General features: G+C 43.8%; 1 protein-coding gene across 5 annotated transcripts in view; it reads right to left on the bottom strand.

The window, feature by feature from the left end:
- ATP11C (ATPase phospholipid transporting 11C) overlaps positions 1–22,133 on the bottom strand; it is a 188,636-nt gene that overhangs the window by 63,349 nt on the left and 103,154 nt on the right. For all 5 annotated transcript variants that reach the window (XM_067471661.1, XM_067471660.1, XM_067471663.1 and 2 more), the window contains exons 11-17: positions 19,060–19,210; positions 16,218–16,415; positions 11,837–11,977; positions 8,708–8,859; positions 4,566–4,637; positions 1,677–1,750; positions 1,472–1,575 (exon numbers count right to left, since the gene is read on the bottom strand). In XM_067471661.1, coding sequence (XP_067327762.1) covers positions 1,472–1,575; positions 1,677–1,750; positions 4,566–4,637; positions 8,708–8,859; positions 11,837–11,977; positions 16,218–16,415; positions 19,060–19,210 — 892 coding nt within the window. The remainder of the gene's footprint in view (positions 1–1,471; positions 1,576–1,676; positions 1,751–4,565; positions 4,638–8,707; positions 8,860–11,836; positions 11,978–16,217; positions 16,416–19,059; positions 19,211–22,133) is intronic.

The raw sequence follows: 22,133 nt of genomic DNA on the forward strand, positions 1-22,133 counted from the left end.
TTAATTTATTTGATCAAGGAAAGATCAAATAGGGAAGATATTCCTGTACTGAAACATTGTTTAGTAATAAGAGCTTCACCTCAGTGAGATACTGTGTAACCTGGAAGAGTGAAATGTTTAACTAACCAAGTATTATTCAAAGTTCTACAAATTAAGTTACAACTTGTAACCACACGCTTTGTACTCAATAAACCAGTTATCTTTTGTTGGAGACAGTCTCATCTCCATCCATTCTGCATCTGTATTGCCATATCTCACAGTAATACCTCATATCTCATGTTGGTGGCAGTTACCATAGATTACATATAACAATTGGCCTCCACTATACCAGTTAATATCAGAGAAATAAACAATAAATCTCCCTCTACTCTCCTGTCACACGACAGCAGCGTATGCTTTCTCTCCACTCTGATCACCTCTTTGCAGAGGGGGGGGGGATTACCACTTCCAGGAAATTAGGCAGCAGATTACACGGGCTGTCTTAATAATAATAATAATAATAATAATAATAATAACAACAACACTTTATTTGTACCCCGCTACCATCTCCCCAAGGGACTCAGTGCAGCTTATTATTTTATTTATTTATTTATTTCACGCATTTCTACCCCGCCCTTCTCAACCCCCGAGGGGGGACTCAGAGCAGCTTACAAAAGGCACAATTCGATGCCACCATAAACATAAACAGTGGATAAAACATGTATACAGCAATTATAACAATTAAACCGTCACTTTATACAACAAAATCAATAAAAATCAATAAAACCAGTCAATATTCAGCGTTCACCATCTCAGAGTCCATACATTCATTCCATATTGTCTAGCCATCATTGTCCTTGTCTAACTGTCAGATTATCCAGAAAATCCTGCAAATTCTTGGGAAGACAAGCGGACAAACATCAGCATGCTGGAAGAAGAAAAAACCACCAGCATTGAAGTGATGGTCCTCCGCCATCAATTCTGCTGGACCGGCCACATTGGCCGGATGCCTGACCACCGTCTCCCAAAGCAGTTGCTCTACTTCGAACTCAAGAACGGAAAATGAAAAGATGGTGGACAGGAAAAGAGATTGAAAGACCGGCTCAAAGCCAACCTTTAAAACTCTGGCATAGACACTGAGAAGTGGGAAGCTCTGGCCCTTGAGCGCTCCAGCTGGAGGTCAGCTGTGACCAGCAGTGCTATAGAATTTGAAAAGGCACGAATGGAGGGTGAAAGAGAGAAATGTGCCAGGAGGAAGGCGCATCAAGCCAACCCCGACCGAGACCGCCTTCCACCTGGAAACCAATGCGCTCACTGTGGGAGAAGATGCAGGTCAAGAATAGGGCTCCACAGCCACAAGAATACTGATCCTGGAAGACTATCCTACTTGGCCAACGAGAGATCGCCTTTGTAAAGTTGACTCAAATTTTTGTAATTAAAAATGTCCAGTTAATTTTTGATATTTCCGATAAGGTTCACCCAAAGCTCTTACCAGCGCGTTACGCTCCACGTGTATTTTGGTCTTCTGTGCTTCGGCCTCTGGGACCCTCGGGAAAACAGCTGAATCTGCTCCTTTGCAGAAGAGGTACAGCTTTCCTAAAATGCAATGTGCAGATTTGAGATATCAGGGTTTGGGAAGAGGTGAAGAAACAATTGCTGAATGTACTGTTCAAAAAAGGGAAAGAGTTGGAACTGACCATCGTTTGACTTCACCAGAACGCTCATTCGCCGACGGACACAATCAAAATCGAGAACGTGTAGCAGCTCGTAACTTTGCAGACAAGAGGAGGAAAAAAACAACATTTAGAAGAGTGTTGCTGGGGAGGATGCAGAATGACAGCACACCATATTCCTCCATCTCAAAGCTGCTGCCAACACCGGACATTTTTGCTTTGCTTCCTGGCACTGAATATGAAACTAACTTTGGGAGCCTTCCCAGATATACATAATTAAAACAAAAAAGTATAGGGTCAGTTTCGATTCTAAAATATTTGGCATGGGCCATGCAAACGCTTCGGAAATGGCGTCCAATTTACAAAAAATTCCGACTTTCTTACGAATTCCGACTTTTCCAAATTATTGTATATGCCTAATATGCAAATCAAAAAGTTGTATAAACAGAACATGAAAACAGCCTCCATATAATAGATGTTGATTTATATCTCCCCAAATATATCCGACCGCATCTCTGCCTATGAACCCACCAGGACTTTGAGATCTTCTGGGGAGACCCTGCTCTCGATCCCGCCTGCTTCTCAAGCTCGGCTGGCGGGGACGAGAGATAGGGCCTTCTCGGTGGTGGCTCCTCGGCTGTGGAACGCCCTTCCTACGGACTAGCACCATCTCTAATGGTATTCCGCAAAAAAGTGAAGACCTGGCTGTTTGAGCAGGCGTTTGAATAATTAGTGCAATGATTGGTTAATGAACACTGGAATGGAACAATGGATGACGAATCTGGAACATGTTTTTGATGACGAGATGACAGTGAATGGGTATTGTAGTGACTGTTTATTAATTGTGTAATGTGTTAGGTTGTTAACTGTTTATATACTGTAGCACTGAATTTTTGCTGTTTGTATTTGTTGTGAACCGCTGTGAGTCGCCTTCGGGCTGAGAACAGTGGTATATAAGTAAGGTAAATAAATAAATAAATAAATAAATAATAACAACAACAATAACAATAACAATTATTATTATTATTATTATTAATAATTTACTGTATTTGTATACCGCCTTTCTCAGCCAATCAGCAACTCAAGGCGGTTTCCAACAAACCAGTACATATAAAAACATAATACAGATTAAAACATTAAACAATATAAAACACCACAAAAGCAATAATAACAACATCATTAGCGTCTCATTATTCCCAAGCATTGTCCAGTTCCATTGTGAAATCGTTCGATTTCCTATATTAGCTACTCTGCATTTGTAAATGCTTGATCAAACAGCCATGTTTTAACTTGCCTCCGAAACGTTAAGACGGAGGGAGCAGATCTAATCTCCCTAGGGAGGGTGTTCCATAGCCGAGGGGCCACCACCGAGAAGGCCCTGTCTCTCGTTCCCGCCAAACGTACTTGAGATGAAGGCAGGACCGAGAGCAGGGTCCAAGATGTTGAGCCTATCTAGAGGGATGGGATATTGAACAGGTCCTTTAAAGTTCAGACTAAAACCCAGAACAGATGCATTGCCCCCAATGACACCATGGTTAACAGCTGGTGTTTGTTCAAAACCCAACAGAAATATACCAAAAGCTAGGAATAGCCTCTCTTGCTTGGAATCTATGTGCACAATATGTCATATTCCATCATTAAGAAGCGTCAGTGTTTCTCAACCTTCCTAATTTGTCTCCCCAAATAATAATAATAATAATAATAATAATTATTATTATTATTATTGATTTACTGTATTTGTATACCGCCTTTCTCAGCCAATTGGCAGCTCAAGGCGGTTTCCAACAAACCAGTACATATAAAAACATAATACAGATTAAAACATTAAACAATATAAAAGACCACAAAAGCAATAAAAACAACATCATTAGCATCTCATTATTCTCAAGCATTGTCCAGTTCCATTGTGAAATCGTTCGATTTCCTATATTAGCTACTCTGCATTTGTAAACGCTTGCTCGAACAGCCATGTTTTAACTTGCCTCCGAAACGTGAAGAGGGAGGAAGCAGATCTAATCTCCCTAGGGAGGGTGTTCCATAGCCGAGGGGCCACCACTGAGAAGGCCCTGTCTCTTGTCCCCGAGATCAAGGCGGGACCGAGAGCAGGGCCTCCCCAGACGATCTTAGAGTCCTTGATGGTTAGTAAGGGGAGACACGTTCGGATATTAGGCTTGGGCGGTTTCGTTCATTAATTTCGTAATTCGTTATTAATTCGTATTTAAATTAGTTTACGATCCAATATTGAGCCATGCAGGAATAGTGTGAGGAGTAAATTACATTCGAAACATTTTTTTCAATTTATTTCGTAATTATTTTGTAATTATTTCGTAATTATTTTGTAATTATTTCGTTATTATTTTGTAATTATTTCGTTATTATTTCGTAATTATTTCCGCATGTCTGGTGCAAGTTTTATAGTTGTTGGTTGTTTTATCACACCAACAGTCAACAACAGAGGGAGAGGGAAAATTCAGAAGTTCCTCCTGTCCCATTTGGAGGTTTTTTTTAGCATATTACGCAATCGCGTCCGCCATTAACGAATCAATTCGTAATTATATGAAATTTAGTATATTTCGAATTTTTTACAAGGAAAATTTCGGAATTATTAAAAAAACGAAATGCAAGGGCCCCCTAAAAACAAAACGAGTTTAGAACCAAATTTTTCCGTGGTTACCCAAGCCTATTGGATAGGTAAGTTGGGTCATCATCATCATCATCATCACCCCCACCACCATCACTTTCATACAGATCACAGTCCAACTTGGCTGCCGCTTCCCTTTTGGAAGCAAGAATAAAGGTGAAGCAAGCATCCTGATAGTACACACAGACAAAATTAACACTATATTCCTATTTTCCTGAATAGTTTTGGCTTCCTTTTGCAATACCGGAAAGCCAAACGGCAACCCCGCCTACCTTTCAATTTGCTTGTTTGAATTCTGTAACTTCATGAAGTTGTTTTCTTGTCCTAGAAAAGTGAAACCATACCTGTCAATAAACAAAAAGGACAGAATGGCGTTGAAAAAAAAAACAACACGCACGCACACACGCTTTAAATTAAAATAAATAAAAGAAACCCAAAAAAGGGAAAAGGAATAAAATAACCACACAATGGGAAGGGCTATGTATGTATTACAATTGTGGGGGAGATTTTGCTTTTCTCCCTGCCAAATGAGTAATTGCACAAAAGGGAGAATTTGTGTAATTTGTGGAAAATTTAGTTTTTTCTGTCGCTTGTTCTAAAGACCTGAAACACAGCCAGATACAGTTCCATCATCTGTATTCTCCTCGTTTCGGTATTTATTTATTTATGACATTTATATGCCACCCTTCTCACCCCGAAGGGGACTCAGAGCGGCTTACAAGATATATGTACATGTGACGGCGCGAGTTGCACCACCTATATGTAGAACTGTAAGTTGCAAGATTTGAATTTTTATATCATGCCTGATTTTGCCTTTTTACCCTGTAAACGTATAGTTGGATTGATTATTTATAACTGTCAATCAATGTTCTTTGCACCAGTTATATTGCTTCATCAGCTCAACTGCTTGGCTCCACCTCTTCCTGGATGAGGGCAGAGCTTTTCCTTTTTCATTCCACCATCAAACTTTCTATCAGATGAACATGAGAAAGGGACTTGGCTCTAAAGCCCTTGATTAAGTTACCTCTCAGCACCAATTCTGAGGTTCTTACCCTTGAGACTTATGCTTCATGTTCAGATCAACCTGGATGACGTTGAGAAGTCTCAAGTGCCTTCAAACCAGTTCTTTGGCACCAGAGGAATGCTTTGTGCCTTCAAATATAGGCCATTGGAATTGGGGTTGTGATTATTCCGATATTCACAGCCATTGAGAAAAGAGGGAACAGAAAAAGCTTCTCAGCTGCGAAATCTCCTTGGACCCAAGACAACCAGAGACTGTAATGTATATTTTCCTTTATCCCTTTGAAACTTCCAGATTATTGCCTTAAAGGGATAACTCTTTGTGAACAATAAAACCTATTTTGTGTTATCTACAGTGTTTTGGTCCTTGGGAGTTCCAGTTTCCTAAAGGAGGGCAAGAAGCAATCCCCTGGGGGAAATATGTCACGTCCATACCTCTTTCTCTAAGAGTTATAGCCCTCAGGCACGACGGCACAGTACACACACTAGATTATATTGGAATAGTTGTTGTTGTTCATTCGTTCAGTCGTCTCCGACTCTTTGTGACCTCATGGACCAGCCCACGCCAGAGCTCCCTGTCGGCCGTTACCACCCCCAGCTCCCTCAAGGTCAGTCCAGTCACTTCAAGGATGCCATCCATCCATCTTGTCCTTGGTCGGCCCCTCTTCCTTTTGCCTTCCACTTTCCCCAGCATCATTGTCTTCTCTAGGCTTTGCTGTCTCCTCATGATGTGACCAAAGTACTTCAACTTTGTCTCTAGTATCTTTCCCTCCAGTGAGCAGTCGGGCTTTATTTCCTGGAGGATGGACTGGTTGGATCTTCTCGCAGTCCAAGGCACTCTCAGAACTTTCCTCCAACAACACAGCTCAAAAGCATCGATCTTCCTTCGCTCAGCCAAGCGAATAGTACAATATCAGTATTATATATTACTATATTGTACTATACCATCATATTGTAATATTATTAGTAATATTACATGTAATATACAATATATAATTGTAATATTGTATTATTATTAGTATTATATTGTATTACATTATAATATTATAAAAATAATATGTATATACAATATATTATATTATTAGCATAGTACAATATCAGTATTATATATTACTATATTGTACTATACCATTATATTGTAATATTATTAGTAATATTACATGTAATATAAAATATAATATTGTATTATGATTAGTATTATTTTGTATTACATTATAATATTATATATATATATATATAAACACTATTATATTATTAGTGTTGGGGTTCAGCCTGTGTGTGAACCTGATTCTCTGATTGTATTCCCTGATGCCAATGTAGATGTCAATGTGAATTCTGAGGCCAATTTAGATGATGATGGTTTGAGTAGTGAAAATCCTACAGCCTTGGAAAGTGAAAGTCAAAATTCCCATGGGAACATGCATTCCGGGCCGAGTGGAGAAGTTTCACTCCCTTTTCCTCCCAGCCTTAGTTCTCCGGAGAATCTGACACCTGGTCTGCCTAATGAGGATAGACAGGGGCAGATTTGTCAGAGCCGGGGAGAAGCACAACATTTCCGTAGGTCAGCGAGATTGGGATAAATGCAAACAAAAACTTCAGGTGTGTCTCGCAATAGATTTCTCGGCCTTAAGTATGCCTGGCCTGAATGCATCTTCAGACCAGGCATTGTTCCAGATTCATGTGCAAGCTTTTGCAGGTCTCCTGATTCAAGTGGCTTTGTTCCTCGGAGGTTTTCTAGTTGTTCCAAGTACGGTTAGTGGATTGCTAACAGGTTCCAGGATTCAGCAGTTTTGCTGTGGGTTTTATGATCTTGTTTATGGACATTTCATGTTGCTGATTTTTACTGTGACTTTTTACCTTTGCATTTTTCCGCTATTTCGTATTCATCTTTCATCAATAAAAAAGGATTGTTTTCCTGAAGTCAAGTGTGGTGGATGGTTGTCTGAGGGTCCAGTTTCATGCTCTGGGTTGCAACAATTAGCATAGTACAATATCAGTATTATATATTACTATATTGTACTATACCATTATATTGTAATATTATTAGTAATATTACATGTAATATAAAATAATTATAATATTGTATTATTAGTAGTATCATATTGTATTACATTATAATATTATCGATATTATATTATATTATATTTCTTTCACCTTTCATCTCTTATGCTGAAGCAAACTGTCTACATGTATGTTCCTTTTTGCTTAAGTGTGCATTTTGCTTCAGCGAAATGACTGCGAGGAGCATTTAGGAAGCACTGGAAAAATCTCAACATAACTTTCAGCAGCTGTCTTGCCACCTGAAATTTAGTTTCGCTGCACATACGGATGGATCGCAATTATGCTGCAGTTGCAACTCATGCGGAGGGGATCTAAAAGTCTCTTTTTAAAAATGCTGAGACCATCAACATCCAAAATATCTTTAAAAAAATTAAAAGATACTCCTGTTCAGGGGAGAAATACCCGGCTGTTGAAAAATTCAGATGCATCTTAACAGAGACAAAACCAATGTATAGTCGAAGACTTTCATGGCCAGAATCACTGGGTTGTTGTAGTTTTTTGGGGGGCTATATGGCCATGTTCTAGAGGCATTCTCTCCTGACGTTTCACCTGCATCTATGGCAAGCATCCTCAGAGGTAGTGAGGTCTGTTGGAACTAGGAAAAAGGGTTTATATATCTGTGGAATGACCAGGGTGGGACAAAGGACTCTTGTCTGTTGGACCTAGGTGTGAATGTTTCAACCGACCACCTTGATTAGCATATAATGGCCTGACAGTTGTTTGGTGTGGCCTAATAGTGCCTGGGGCAATCTTTTGTTGAGAGGTGATTAGATGTTCCTGATTGTTTCCTCTCTGTTGTTTTGCTGTTGTGATTTTAGAGTTTTTTTTTTGTTCATTTTCATGATTTCCTCCTTTCTGTTGAAATTGTCCACCTTGGGCAAAATGTCAGGAGAGAGTGCTTCTAGAACATGGCCACACAGCCCGGAAAACTCACAGAAAATCAGTGATTATGGCCATGAATGCCTTCAAACACACATTATTCCTTTTGTTGGGACTTAGAAGTGACAATTGCATCATTGCATCATTGTGTGTGGTTAATGTTATTGCTTTGTTTTTGAGTTATTTTGTTGTTGTTGTTGTTGCTGTTGTTTTTATTATTGTATTTGGGCTCGGCCTCTTGTAAGCTGCACCGAGTCCTTCAGGAGATGGTAGCGGGGTACAAATAAAGGTTTATTATTATTATTATTACTATTATTATTATTATTATTATTACTATTATTGAGTCAGGAGAGAAAGTTTAGACTCAATCCTTTTCTATCAGGAAACTTAGTTCTTATGTTTCGATAAATCTTGCAAAACCTTTTGAGATGATCTAACTTGAGGTCATTCTTACCTTTGAGCTCCTTGAAGCAAAGCTATTTCATCCGGCGAAGCTGCAACATATTTGCATGACACATCTGATTTCCCGGCGTCAACTTTGTCGCTTTCCTGGACCTGAACAGTGTGGCAGAGGCACAAAGCGCGCATGAACCACTGCTCTTGGCTCTGGGGAGAGAATGGGAAACACAGTGACTTCAGCAAAGAGCACTTGAGGTTCTTGCACAGCAGATACCGAAACGTCCCCCAACAATTCCCACGGATAATCATTTCCAGGGGGATGAGAAGTGTGTGTGGCCATTTGAGAAGATGTTGAAAACTTCTTAATTCAAAGGAACAACTGCTTAGCCATACAATGGTAGAGCCACCTTTCTTTGGAAAGCAAACTTTCTAACTTGGGGGCCGAATGCTAGCACTCCCTGCTAAGAGGACTGGCTGCCCGGTGATGGATGGATGGTGTTGGGGTTCAGCCTGGGTGTGAACCTGAACCTGATTCTCTGATTGTATTTCCTGATGCTACTGATGCTACTGAAAATGTATTTTCTGATGCTAATGAAAATGTTGATTCTGAGGTCAGTGTAGAAGAAACTCCTGCAGGCTTGGAAGGCTTGGAAAGTGAAAGTACACATTCTCATGAGAATGTTTCAGAGCCAAGCGGTGATAGCTCTCCAGAGAAGCTAACACCTGGGATCCTTAATGAAGATAGAAGAGGACAGATTTGGAAAAACAGGAGTGAATCGCAGAGTCTGCGAAGGTCAAGCAGATTAAAAGAAAAAGAAACAAGGGCTTCAAAGCCTGGAGGCGTGTCACGAAACAGTTTCCTTGGCTTTAAGTGCCTCCCGGAAGCAAAGACAAAAGGGAGGGAGGGAGGGAGGGAGGGAAGGAAGGAAGGAAGGAAGGAAGGAAGGAGAAAAAAAGAGAGAGGGAAGGGTGAAAGGGAGGAAGAGAAGGATGGAAGGAGAAAGAGGGAGGGAAGGAGGAAGGAAGGGAGGAAAGAGATGGAAGGAAAGACAAAAGGGAAGGAAGGGTGGGAGGGAGGGAGGGATGGAGAAAAAGGTTGAGAGGGAAGGAGAAAGGAAAGAGGGAAGAAAGGAAGGAAGGAAGGAAGGGAGGGAGGGAGGGAAGGATGGAAGGAGAAAGAAGGAGGGAAGGAAAGGAGTAAAGAGAAGGAAAGACAAAAGGAAAGGGGGGAGGGAGGGAGGGAAGGAGAAAAAGGTTGAGAGGGAAGGAGAAAGGAAAGAGGGAAGGAAGGGAAGGATGGAAGGAGAAAGAGGGTGGGAAAACGGGAGGGAGGGAGGAAAGAAATGGAAGGAAAGACAAAACGGAAGGAGGGAATGAAGGGAAAAAGGGTAAAACGGAAGGAGAAAAGAAAGAGGGAAGGAAAAACAAAAGGATGGAAGGGAAGGAGGGAGGGAGGAAGAGTGAGGGAAGTAATGGAAGGAAGGAAGGAAGGAAGGAAGGAAGACAAAAGGGAGGAAGGAAGGACAAAAAGGAATGGAGAGAGGGAAAGACAGAAGGGATGGATGGAAGGATGGATGGAAGGAAGGAAGGAGAAAAAAGGAGAGAGGGAAGGAGAAAGGAAAGAGGGAAGGAAGGATGAAATAATGGAAGGAAAAAGAGGGAGGGAGAAGGAAGAGAGGGAGGAAAGAGATGGAAGAAAAGACAAAAGGAAATGAAAGAGAAAAAAGATGAGAGGGAAGAAAGGAAAGAGTTAAGAAAGGAAGGACAAATGGATGGAAGGGAAGGAGGGAGGGAGAAAGGAAGGGAAGGGAAGGAAAGGAGGGAGGGAAGGAAGGAAGAGAAGGAAAGACAAAAGGGAAGGAAGGAAGGAAGGAAGGAAGGAAGGAAGGAAGGAAGGAAGGAGAAAGAGGGAGGGATGGGTGGAAGGGAAGGAAGGAGGGAAGAAGAAACAGGGAGGTAAGGAAGGGAGGGAGGGAAGGAGGAAGCAAAAGAGAAGGAAAGGAGGACAGGATGGTGTGAGAGAAGGAGACCTGATAAAAGAGCCCAAAGGGTTTGCCCATACCTGGTGTAGAGTATGCTAATCCTACTGCTATGATGATAATAATAGTAAGATGTAGAAGAGACCTCACCCACAGAAGCCTCCTTCAGCATTAGAGAAGAGTAAGGAGTAGGGGAGAGATGGGGCACGGCACACGCAGAAGTGCCTAGATCCAGGGAAGTCATGTTCCTCATCTATTCTGCCTTGGTCAGACCACACCTGGAATCACATTATGCCCAATCCTGAGCAATTGAAGGGAGATTGAAGGGAGATGTTGACAAGCTGGAAGGTGTCCAGAGGAGGGCAACTCAAATGATCAAGGGTCTGGAGAACAATCCCTATGAGGAGCGGCTTAAAGAGCTGGGCATGTTTAGCCTTCAGAAGAGAAGGCTGGGAGGAGACATTATTTATTTATTTATTTATGGCATTTATATCCTGCCCTTCTCACCCTGAAGGGGACTCAGGGAGACTTCAAAGTTGTATGTACATACAATATATAATATTATTAGCATAGCACAATATTAGTATTTTATATTACTATATTGTGCTATTACCACTATACTGTAATATTATTAGGAATATTATATGTAATATATAATTATATTGTATTATTAGTAGTAGTATTATATTGCATTACATTATAATATTATTATCAATATGATATGCATATACAATATATTATATTACATGATGAGGACCATGTATCAATATGTGAGGGGAAGTCATAGGAAGGAGGGAGGAGGCTTGTTTTCTGCTGCCCTGGAGACTAGGACACAATGGAACAATGGCTTCAAACTACAGGAAAGAAAGGAGATTCCATCTGAACATGAGGAAGAACTTCCTAACTGCGAGAGATGTTCAGCAGTGGAACTCTCTGCCCTGGAATGTGGTGGAGGCTCCTTCTTGGGAGACTTTTAAACAGAGGCTGGATGGCCATCTGCCAGGAGTGTTTTGAATGCAATTTTCCTGCTTCTTGGCAGAATGGGGTTGGACTGGATGACCCACGAGGTCTCTACCAATTCCATGATTCTATAATCCAAGTCCACAAAACAGATTATATGCCACATGGGATAGGAGGGATTCTGGGAGTGGCAGTCCAAAATGAAGAACCTTCAAGCACCAAAGAACAGCAATAGTAAATGTTACCAGCGCTGCTTTCTCCGAAGCCTTTCCTCCGTCAACCTCTGAGAAGGCATGGCTGTACTTGAAGCCATCAATGCTGCACTCAATGAACTCCATGGTGTTTTCTGTTAACGTCCCCGTTTTATCAGAGAAGACATATTCAACCTAGAAGGAAATGAGGGACAGAATTAGACATTCCTCTTTTGGGGTGCGGGCATTCAAGTGTTTCCTCCCACCTCCTGAGAAAAATGTATAACATCACAAAGGACTACCACCTCACCCGCCTCATAGGAAACCTGCTACAAAACAGGAGCTTTTTTGTTGAGTTCCAGGGCCAGAGAAGCAGATGGCGGAAACAGAAGAACGGCCTGCCTCAGGGGAGCGTGCTTGCTCCATCCATGTTCAACATCTACACAAATGACCAGCCACTGCCAGAAGGGACAGAGAGTTTCATCTATGCTGATGATCGTGCCATCACCGCTCAAGCAGGGAGCTTTGAGATGGTTGAACAGAAGCTCTCTGAAGGTCTAGGTGTTCTTACTGCCTATTAGAGGGAAAACCAGCTGATCCCCAACCCATCTAAAACACAGACATGTGCCTTTCATCTCAAGAACAGACAAGCATCCCAAGCTCTGAAGATCACCTGGGAAGGAATCCCACTGGAGCATTGCAGTGCACCCAAATACCTGGGAGTCACTCTGGACCGTGCTCTTACCTACAAGAAGCATTGCCTGAACATCAAGCAAAAAGTGGGTGCTAGAAACAATATTATATGAAAGCTGACTGGCACAACCTGGGGATCACAACCAGATACAGTGAAGACATCTGCCCTTGCGCTGTGCTACTTTTGTTGTATTGTTACTGTTATTGTTTTCCTGCTTAACTGTTTTTAATTTGCTTTAGGTATTGTATTGTTGTATTGTGTTTTGGGCTTCGGCCTGTGTAAGCTGCATCGAATCCCTTGGGAGATGCTAGCGGGGTACAAATAAAGTAATAATAATAATAATAATAATAATAATAATAATAATACTTTGCTGCTGAGTACGCATGCCCAGTGTGAAACACATCTCACCACACTAAAACAGTGGATGTGGCTCTTAATGAGACATGCCGCATTATCACGGGGTGTTTGCGCCCTACACCACTGGAGAAATTACACTGCTTAGCTGGTATTGCACCACCTGACATCCGCCGGGAAGTAGCAGCCAATAGTGAAAGGACCAAGGCAGAGACATATCCAGCTCATCCCCTGTTTGGGTATCAGCCAGCACGTCAACGACTTACATCAAGAAATAGTTTTCTAAGATCTACAGAGACACTTGCTGGAACACCTCAGCAAGCAAGAGTCCAAAAGTGGCAGGCCCAAACCCAGCACATCAATCAATGGCTGATACCAAATGAGAAACTCCCTCCTGGGCACACAGAAGACTGGGTGACTTGGAAGGCGCTGAACAGACTGCGCTCTGGCACCACGAGATGCAGAGCCAACCTCAAGAAATGGGGCCACAAAGTGGAATCCTCGACATACGAGTGTGGAGAGGAGCAAACCACTGACCACCTGCTGCAATGCAACCTGAGCCCTGCCACATGCACAATGGAGGACCTTCTTGCAGCAACACCAGAAGCACTCCAAGTGGCCAGATACTGATTTAAGTCATTGACGTACTGGCTGATACCCAAACAAGGGATGAGCTGGAGATGTCACTGCCTTAGTCCTTTCACTATTGGCTGCTACTTCCTGGCAGATGTCAGGTGGTGCAATACCGGCTAGACAGTGTAATTTCTCCAGTGGTGTAGAGCACAGACACCCTGTGATAATGCGGCATGTCTCATTAAGACCCACATCCACTGTTTTAGCGTGGTGAGATGTGTTCCACACTGGGCATGCATACTCAGCAGCAGAGTAGCCAAGCGCAAGGGCAGATGTCTTCACTGTGTCTGGTTGTGATCCCCAGGTTGTGCCAGTCAGCTTTCGTATGATATTGTTTCTAGCACCCACTTTTTACTTGATGTTCAGGCAGTGCTTCTTGTAGGTCAGAGCACGGTCTATACTAAACTAAATAAACTGTACCTCATTGAGGACTTGAGACTTGGGTGGTAAGGGGTTGAATTCCAACAAATATACCATCCTTTGAAGAAACCCATTGCCACGTCCGGTTGTGTTCAATCCGCACTGTTTCTCAGCTTCGAATTTGGCTAAGAGAAGCAGTAACTAACCCTCGGATGGGCAAAGATGGCTCCCAACTTATAGGGCAGAAAGTATGGGGCAGGATTCAAAGCAGGTTTGTGTTTGCAAGCAAATATGAAAGTGCTGTTTTGTTGGCTTTCTTAGCCTTCTAGGGCAGCCATCGCACACATACACAGTGCTTAAAAGGGGAATTAAAGAAGGCCAACCGAAGAGGCTGGCTGATGCGCTCGGCGTGGATGCTCTGCCTGACATTTCCTCCCCACGCATGGTAACAAGCATGCAAATCCTGCTTTAGTGAAGGCTAATTATAGCATCAAGCACTCAGGGGCCCAGAGGATCAATCTTTAGTGCTTATACATATTTAAAGAGGGTTCTTTTTATATATAAAAAATCCTGTGTTGAAAGGAACACTAGAACCTGGAAGTGTCAGGTTTCACTAACGCCGGGCGATCAACTCCTGAACCTCTTTGCCTAATGTTTCCTTTGAGCTGCCACATCGGAAGGAATGCAGCCCTGTCTTCTTTGGCCGGTTTGCTCCCTTTGTGACTTAGTTCAGTAGCATTGTTCACATTACAGAGTCCAAGCGAGAAGGGGATGGCAAGCTGTTTAACCTCAGCAGACTGAAAGCCAAAACCAAGGTTACAACAACATCTGTTATAGAACTCCAGTATGCTGATGACGACGTCGTCTGTGTGCATTCAGAAGAAGATCTACAAGCTACTCTAAACACCTTCGCAGAAGCATACGAGAAGCTCAGCCTGTCATTGAACATCGAGAAAACCAAAGTGGTCCTCCAGCAGTCACCAGCTAACTCCATTGCCAGAGATACAGCTTAATGGTGTAACATTAGAAAATGTTGACCATTTCCACTACCTTGGCATCCACCTCTCCACCAAAGTCAACATCAACACCAAAATACAACACCACCTGAGCTCTGCGAGTGCAGCATTTTTTTGAATGAAGCAGAGTGTTTGAGGACCGGGACATCCGTAGGGATACCAAGGTGCTTGTCTATAAAGCTATTGTCCTCCCAACCCTGCTATACGCCTACGAAATGTGGACTATCTACAGACGTCCACCAAAGTCAACATTGACACCAAAATACAACACCACCTGAGCTCTGCGAGTGCAGCATTTTTCTGAATGAAGCAGAGAATGTTTGAGGACCGGGACATCCGTAGGGATACCAAGGTGCTTGTTTATAAAGCTACTGTCCTCCCAACCCTGCTATACGCCTACGAAATGTGGACTGTCTACAGACGTCAACACTGAGACTGAAATACGACACCGCTTGAGCTCTGCGAGTGCAGCATTATTCTGAATGAAGCAGAGAGTGTTTGAGGACCGGGACATCCGTAGGGAGTCCAAGCTGCTTGTTTATAAAGCGATTCTCCTCTCAACCCTGTTATACACCTGCGAAACATGGACTGTCTACAGACATCAACACTGAGACTGAAATACGACAGCGCTTGAGCTCTGCGAGTGCAGCATTTTTCCGAATGAAGCAGAGAATGTTTGAGGACCGGGACATCCGTAGGGATACCAAGGTGCTTGTCTATAAACCTATTGTCCTCCCAACCCTGCTATATGCCTGCGAAACGTGGACTTTCTACAGATGTCACATGTAACTCCAGGAATGATTCCATCAGCGCTGCCTCCGGAAAATCCTGCAAATCTCTTGGGAAGACAAGCGGACAAATGTCAACGTGCTGGAAGAAGCAAAGACCACCAGCACTGAAGCGATGGTCCTCCGCCATCAACTCCGCTGGATTGGCCACGTTGTCCGGATGCCCAACCAACGTCTCCCAAAGCAGTTGCTCTACTCCAAATTCAAAAACGGAAAACGGAATGTTGGAGAACAGGAAAAGAGATTTAAAGATGGGCTCAAAGCCAACCTTAAAAACTCTGGCATAGACACTGAGAACTAGGAAACCCTGGCCCTTGAGCGCTCCAGCTGGAGGTCAGATGTGACCAGCAGTGCTGCAGAAAATTGAAGAGGCACGAATGGAGGGTGAAAGAGAGAAATGAACATTACTTGTTTATTTATATAGATGATGATGAGGATGATGATGATGATGATTAGAAGATGGCACTTTTCCTTTTCCCTCCTTATTCCTCATAATAGAAGGCAAGTCTAAGGTCAGTTTAGGACTAAAATGATAATAACTGGATAACTCTACTACACAATGGAGGTCCTGAAAGGGAAAGATTCCCTACCTGGCCAAGCTCTTCGTTGAGGTCGGAGGTATTCACTAAGGCCCCTTCATCTCGGGATTCGTCATACATTTCTTTGTCCCACCCAATGAAAAAGGAGCCCAGGAACTTCTGCATCTCGACTGTCACGTACATGGAGACGGGGATGATGAAATTGAACAGCACCATGAAGGACAGGAAATCGGTGAACATCTTTAAGAGCTGAAAGGGAGAGAAAGATTTATGATCCTGGTGTTGGCAGAGACAAATTTATTTATTTACTTATTTGCTTTACTTCTATACCGCTTTTCTCAGCCGAAATGGCGACTCAAAGCGGTTTACATAATACAAGTTATCACAACAATATCCAGGCAATTAAAACACATTATACAATACATACAAGGTCAAAAAACAATCATTATCATAATCTTGGGAAGTCTGACTTGGCCACGGTAGTACACGCTCTGGTCACATCCCGCCTTGACTACTGCAACGCTCTCTACGTGGGGCTGCCCTTGAAGACGGCCCGGAAGCTCCAGCTAGTCCAGCGCGCGGCAGCCATGTTACTAACGGGAGCGGGACGCAGGGAGCATACAACGCCCTTGTTGTACCAGCTCCACTGGCTGCCGATTTGCTACCGGGCCCAATTCAAGGTGCTGGTGTTGGCCTACAAAGCCCTAAACGGTTCCGGCCCAAAATACCTGTCTGACCGCATCTCGGCCTATGAGCCCACGAGGACTTTGAGATCGTCCGGGGAGGCCCTTCTCTCGATCCCGCCTGCCTCACAGGCACGCCTGGCGGGGACTAGGGACAGGGCCTTCTCGGTGGTGGCGCCCCAGCTGTGGAACACCCTCCCTGTGGACATCAGACTAGCGCCCTCCCTTATGACATTCCGCAAGAGTCTAAAGACGTGGTCGTTTGAGAAGGTATATGAGTAAGTGCTGCAACAATTGGCAATGACAATTGGAATGGAACATGGATAACGAGATTTGGATTGTGATTCAATGATGAGACGTCGCGAATGATTTAGTGTAATTGTATTATTGATAGTGATGTTGTTTATTGTTGTTGTGATATTGCTTATGTTGTAAATTGTACCTGGTTTTACATGTTGTACACCGCCGTGAGTCGCCCTAGGGCTGAGAACGGCGGTCTACAAGTGCAGTAAATAAATCAATAAATCAATAAATAATCATAGCGCCTCAGCAACAAATCAGAATCCGTAATCATAATCCTTTGTACCAATTCCTATGTTCGGTTGTACCATCTTCCTGTATTCCATTGCACTATTTAGCCAAGTTCGTAAAGCCAAGTCTTGATCTTCCTCCGGAATGCCAGCAGCGAGGGGACCTGTCTGATGTCCACAGGTAGGGCATTCCACAGCCGAGGGGCCACCACCGAGAAGGCCCTGCACCTCGTCCCCGCCAAGCGCGCCTGCGATGCGGGCGGGATCGAGAGCAGGGCCTCCCCAGACGATCTTAATGTCCTAGTCGGTTCATAGGTGGAGATGCGTTCGGACAGATAGGTCGGGCCAGAACCGTTTAGGGCTTTATAGGCTAAAGCCAGCACCTTGAATTGTGCCCGGTAGCAGATTGCCAGCCAGTGGAGCTGGCGCAACAGAGGAGTAGTATGCTCCCTGAGTGCCACTCCTGTTAGTAACCTGGCTGCCGAGCGTTGGACCATTTGAAGCTTCCGAGCAGTCTTCAAGGGCAACCCCACGTAGAGAGCGTTGCAGTAGTCTAAGCGGGATGTAACCAGGGCGTGGACTACCGTGGCCAAGTCAGACTCCACTTTGGCAGAAAAAATGAAATGCAAAGATACAGAATGGGGGACGCCTGGCTCGAGAGCAGTACGTGTGAAAAAGATCTTGGAGTCCTCGTGGACAACAAGTTAAACATGAGCCAACAATGTGATGTGGCGGCAAAAAAAGCCAATGGGATTTTGGCCTGCATCAATAGGAGCATAGTGTGTAGATCTAAGGAAGTAATGCTACCCCTCTATTCTGCTTTAGTTAGACCACATCTGGAATATTGTGTCCAATTCTGGGCGCCACAATTCAAGAGAGATATTGACAAGCTGGAATGTGTCCAGAGGAGGGCGACTAAAATGATCAAGGGTCTGGAGAACAAGCCCTATGAGGAGCGGCTTGGGGAACTGGGCATGTTTAGCCTGAAGAAGAGAAGGCTGAGAAGAGATATGATAGCCATGTATAAATATGTGAGAGGAAGCCACAGGGAGGAGGGAGCAAGCTTGTTTTCTGCTTCCTTGGAGACTAGGACGCGGAACAATGGCTTCAAACTACAAGAGAGGAGATTCCATCTGAACATTAGGAAGAACTTCCTGACTGTGAGAGCGGTTCAGCAGTGGAACTCTCTGCCCCAGAGTGTGGTGGAGGCTCCTTCTTTGGAGGCTTTTAAGCAGAGGCTGGATGGCCATCTGTCAGGGGTGATTTGAATGCAATATTCCTGCTTCTTGGCAGGGGGTTGGACTGGATGGCCCATGAGGTCTCTTCCAACTCTTTGATTCTATGATTCTATGATTCTAAGGTACGGGTGCAGCTGGCGCACAAGCTTTAGCTGTGCAAATGCTCCCCTGGTCACCGCCGAAACCTGGGGTTCCAGGCTCAGCGATGAGTCCAGGGTCACATCCAAGCTGCGAACCTGCGTCTTCAAGGAGAGTGCGACCCCATCCAACACAGGCTGTAACCCTATACCTTGTTCGGCCTTGCGACTGACCAGGAGGACCTCTGTCTTGTCTGGATTCAGTTTCGATTTGTTCGCCCTCATCCAGACCGTCACAGCGGCCAAGCACCGGTTCAGGACCTGGACGGCTGCCGTAGTGATTGGGAAGAAGCAAAGCCCATTACCTTGAAAGTTTCTTTGTCCTTCTGGGTCCTCTGATTGTACCAAGGCTCATCGTTATGTGGAACACTTTGCCAGGTGTACTTGAGCGCGGTGCATATAATCGCTTTGCCCACCAAGATGCACAAGTAGACGATCAAGAAAGCATTGATCGACCTGGGGAAAGAAAGCGTTCAAAAGCAGGAGTAAAAATGAGCATCATCATCACAAGCCGTTCACTGTGTTGTGCGATTCAGGACAAAATGTTGCACTGATCGGAGACACAATAAGATAGGTTTAAAGGAGGAATGGGCAACCATGGGAAGTGAAGGAGACTTTGAAGGGCCATGTCCCTCACTGTACCTAATCCTACAACTCCCCTTGCAGATATGGTTGGCATTCAGGGAACATGGAAGCATTCTCACAATGTTTTGGAATCTTCCTGGGCCCCTAAAGTAAAGGTTTTCCCCTTGACATTAAGTCTAGTCGACTCTGACTCTGGGGTTGGTGCTCATCTCCATTTCTAAGCCTGTAGACACCTCCAAGGTCATGTGGCCAGCATGGCTGCACGGAGTGCCGTTACCTTCCTGCCGGAGCGGTTCTATTTATCTATTCACATTTAATAATAATAATAATAATAATAATACTTTATTTAAACCCCGATTCTGGGGGTTGGTGCTCATCTCCATTTCTAAGCCAGAGTAGGTACTGTCTGTAGACACCTCCAAGGTCATAGAATCATAGAATCAAAGAGTTGGAAGAGACTTCATGGGCCATCCAGTCCAACCCCATTTTGCCAAGAAGCAGGAATATTGCATTCAAATCACCCCTGACAGATGGCCATCCAGCCTCTGTTTAAAAGCTTCCAAAGAAGGAGCCTCCACCACACTCCGGGGCAGGGAGTTCCACTGCTGAACGGCTCTCACAGTCAGGAAGTTCTTCCTCATGTTCAGATGGAATCTCCTCTCTTGTAGTTTGAAGCCATTGTTCCGCGTCCTAGTCTTCAGGGAAGCAGAAAACATGCTTGCTCCCTCCTCCCTGTGGCTTCCTCTCACATATTTATACATGGCTATCATATCCCCTCTCAGCCTTCTCTTCTGAAGGCTAAACATGCCCAGCTCCTTAAGCCGCTCCTCATAGGGCTTGTTCTCCAGACCTTTTATCATTTTAGACACCTTCCTCTGGACACATTCCAGCTTGTCAATTTCTCTCTTCAATTGTGGTGCCCAGAATTGGACACAATATTCCAGATGTGGTCTAACCAAAGCAGAATAGAGGGGTAGCATTACTTCCTTAGATCTAGACACTATGCTCCTCTTGATGCAGGCCAAAATCCCATTGGCTTTCTTTGTCGCCACATCACATTGTTGGCTCATGTTTAACTTGTTGTCCACGAGGACTCCAAGATCTTTTTCACACGTACTGCTCTCGAGCCAGGCATTGTCCCCCATTCTGTATCTTTGCATTTCGTTTTTCCTGCCAAAGTGGAGTATCTTGCATGTGTCACTGTTGAACTTCATTTTGTTAGTTTTGGCCATTCATCTCTCCAATCTGTCAAGATCGTTTTGAATCCTGCTCCTGTCCTCTGGAGTATTGGCTATCCCTCCCAATTTGGTGTCATCTGCAAACCTGATGATCCTGCCTTCATCTAAGTCATTAATAAAGATTTAGATGAAGGGTTAGAAGGCAGGATCATCAAGTTTGCAGGCGACATGTTGCGCAGTGGGTTAAACCACTGAGCTGTTGAACTTGCTGATCTAAAGGTTGGCAGTTTGAATTTGGGGAGCGGGACGAGCTCCCGCTGTTAGCCCCAGCTTCTGCCAACCTAGCAGTTCGAAAACATGCAAATGTGAGTCGATCAATAGGTACCGTTCTGGCGGGAATGTAACAGCACTCCACACAATCATGCTGGCCACATGACTTTGGAGGCGTCTATGGACAACGCTGGCTCTTCGGCTTAGAAATGGAGATGAGCACCACCCCCCAGAGTTGGACACAACTGGACTTAATGTCAAGGGACAACCTTTACCTTTACCTATGTTGTTTTTGTGTAGAGGACAGGCTGTGATTCGGAGCAACTTCTGTCATATGTTCATTTATAACAATTTTATGACACAGGAGTAAAGTGTTTTGATCCACCTTTGTATCTACTTAATAATAATAATAATAATAATAATCTAATAATAATAAAAATAATAAAAATAATAAAAATAAAAACTTTATTTATACCCCGCCACCATCCCCCAAGGGGACTCGGGGCAGCTTACATGAGGCCAGGCCCATCAATACAATATAACACAAAAACACAACAGAAAATCAGAAAATAAAATAACCTAAAATACAAATCCAATGTAAATAAGCAACACAACAATGTAAAATCGAAAGATTAAGACACTAAAAATGATCACCGTGGGCAGGGCCAAATTCAAAGATTAAAAATGTTAAAACACTGGGAGATAGGGCAATGGAAAATATCAGGGAGGGGATCCGGTGGATGTGGTAGGATTTAATTGCACAAACAGAAAGTAAAGTGCTTCTGAGTGCATTGTATGCAGAGTTTCGTCAGGGATTTTCATCCATTCAACTATTGAAGGCACATTGGAACAGCTATGTTTTCCGGCCCCTCCTGAAGATTGCCAGAGTGGGGGCTTGCCTAGTATCTCTGGGAAGCGAATTCCAGAGTCGAGGGGCCACCACAGAGAAGGCCCTCTCTCTCTCCCTCTCATCCCCACAAGTTGCGATGAGGGTGGGAGCTAGAGAAGGATGATCAAAGAGGTTGCATGGGTTCGTAGACGGAAATGCGGTCGCGCAGGTAGGTGGGTCCCAAACCATTCAGGGCTTTGTAGGTCAAAATGTGCACCTTGAATTGGGACTGGAAAATAAATGGCAGCAAACCTTTCTATGGACCTCCTCTCCATTCAGCGCTGGCAAGCATGAGCAATGGATAAGATTGATAGGAGCTGCCATTAACACCTGGAAAGCCCCTGCAATGGGCTCTCAGCCTCTTTCCTGTTTACACATTTCTATTTCCACAAGGCTGTTAGAAATGTATACAAGCAAAGGAGGTTAAAATGCTTTGCATACTGGCCTTGATCTTGTG

The sequence above is a fragment of the Anolis sagrei genome, chromosome 10 (assembly GCF_037176765.1).
Source record: "Anolis sagrei isolate rAnoSag1 chromosome 10, rAnoSag1.mat, whole genome shotgun sequence".
In the NCBI taxonomy this organism is placed as follows: domain Eukaryota; kingdom Metazoa; phylum Chordata; class Lepidosauria; order Squamata; family Dactyloidae; genus Anolis; species Anolis sagrei.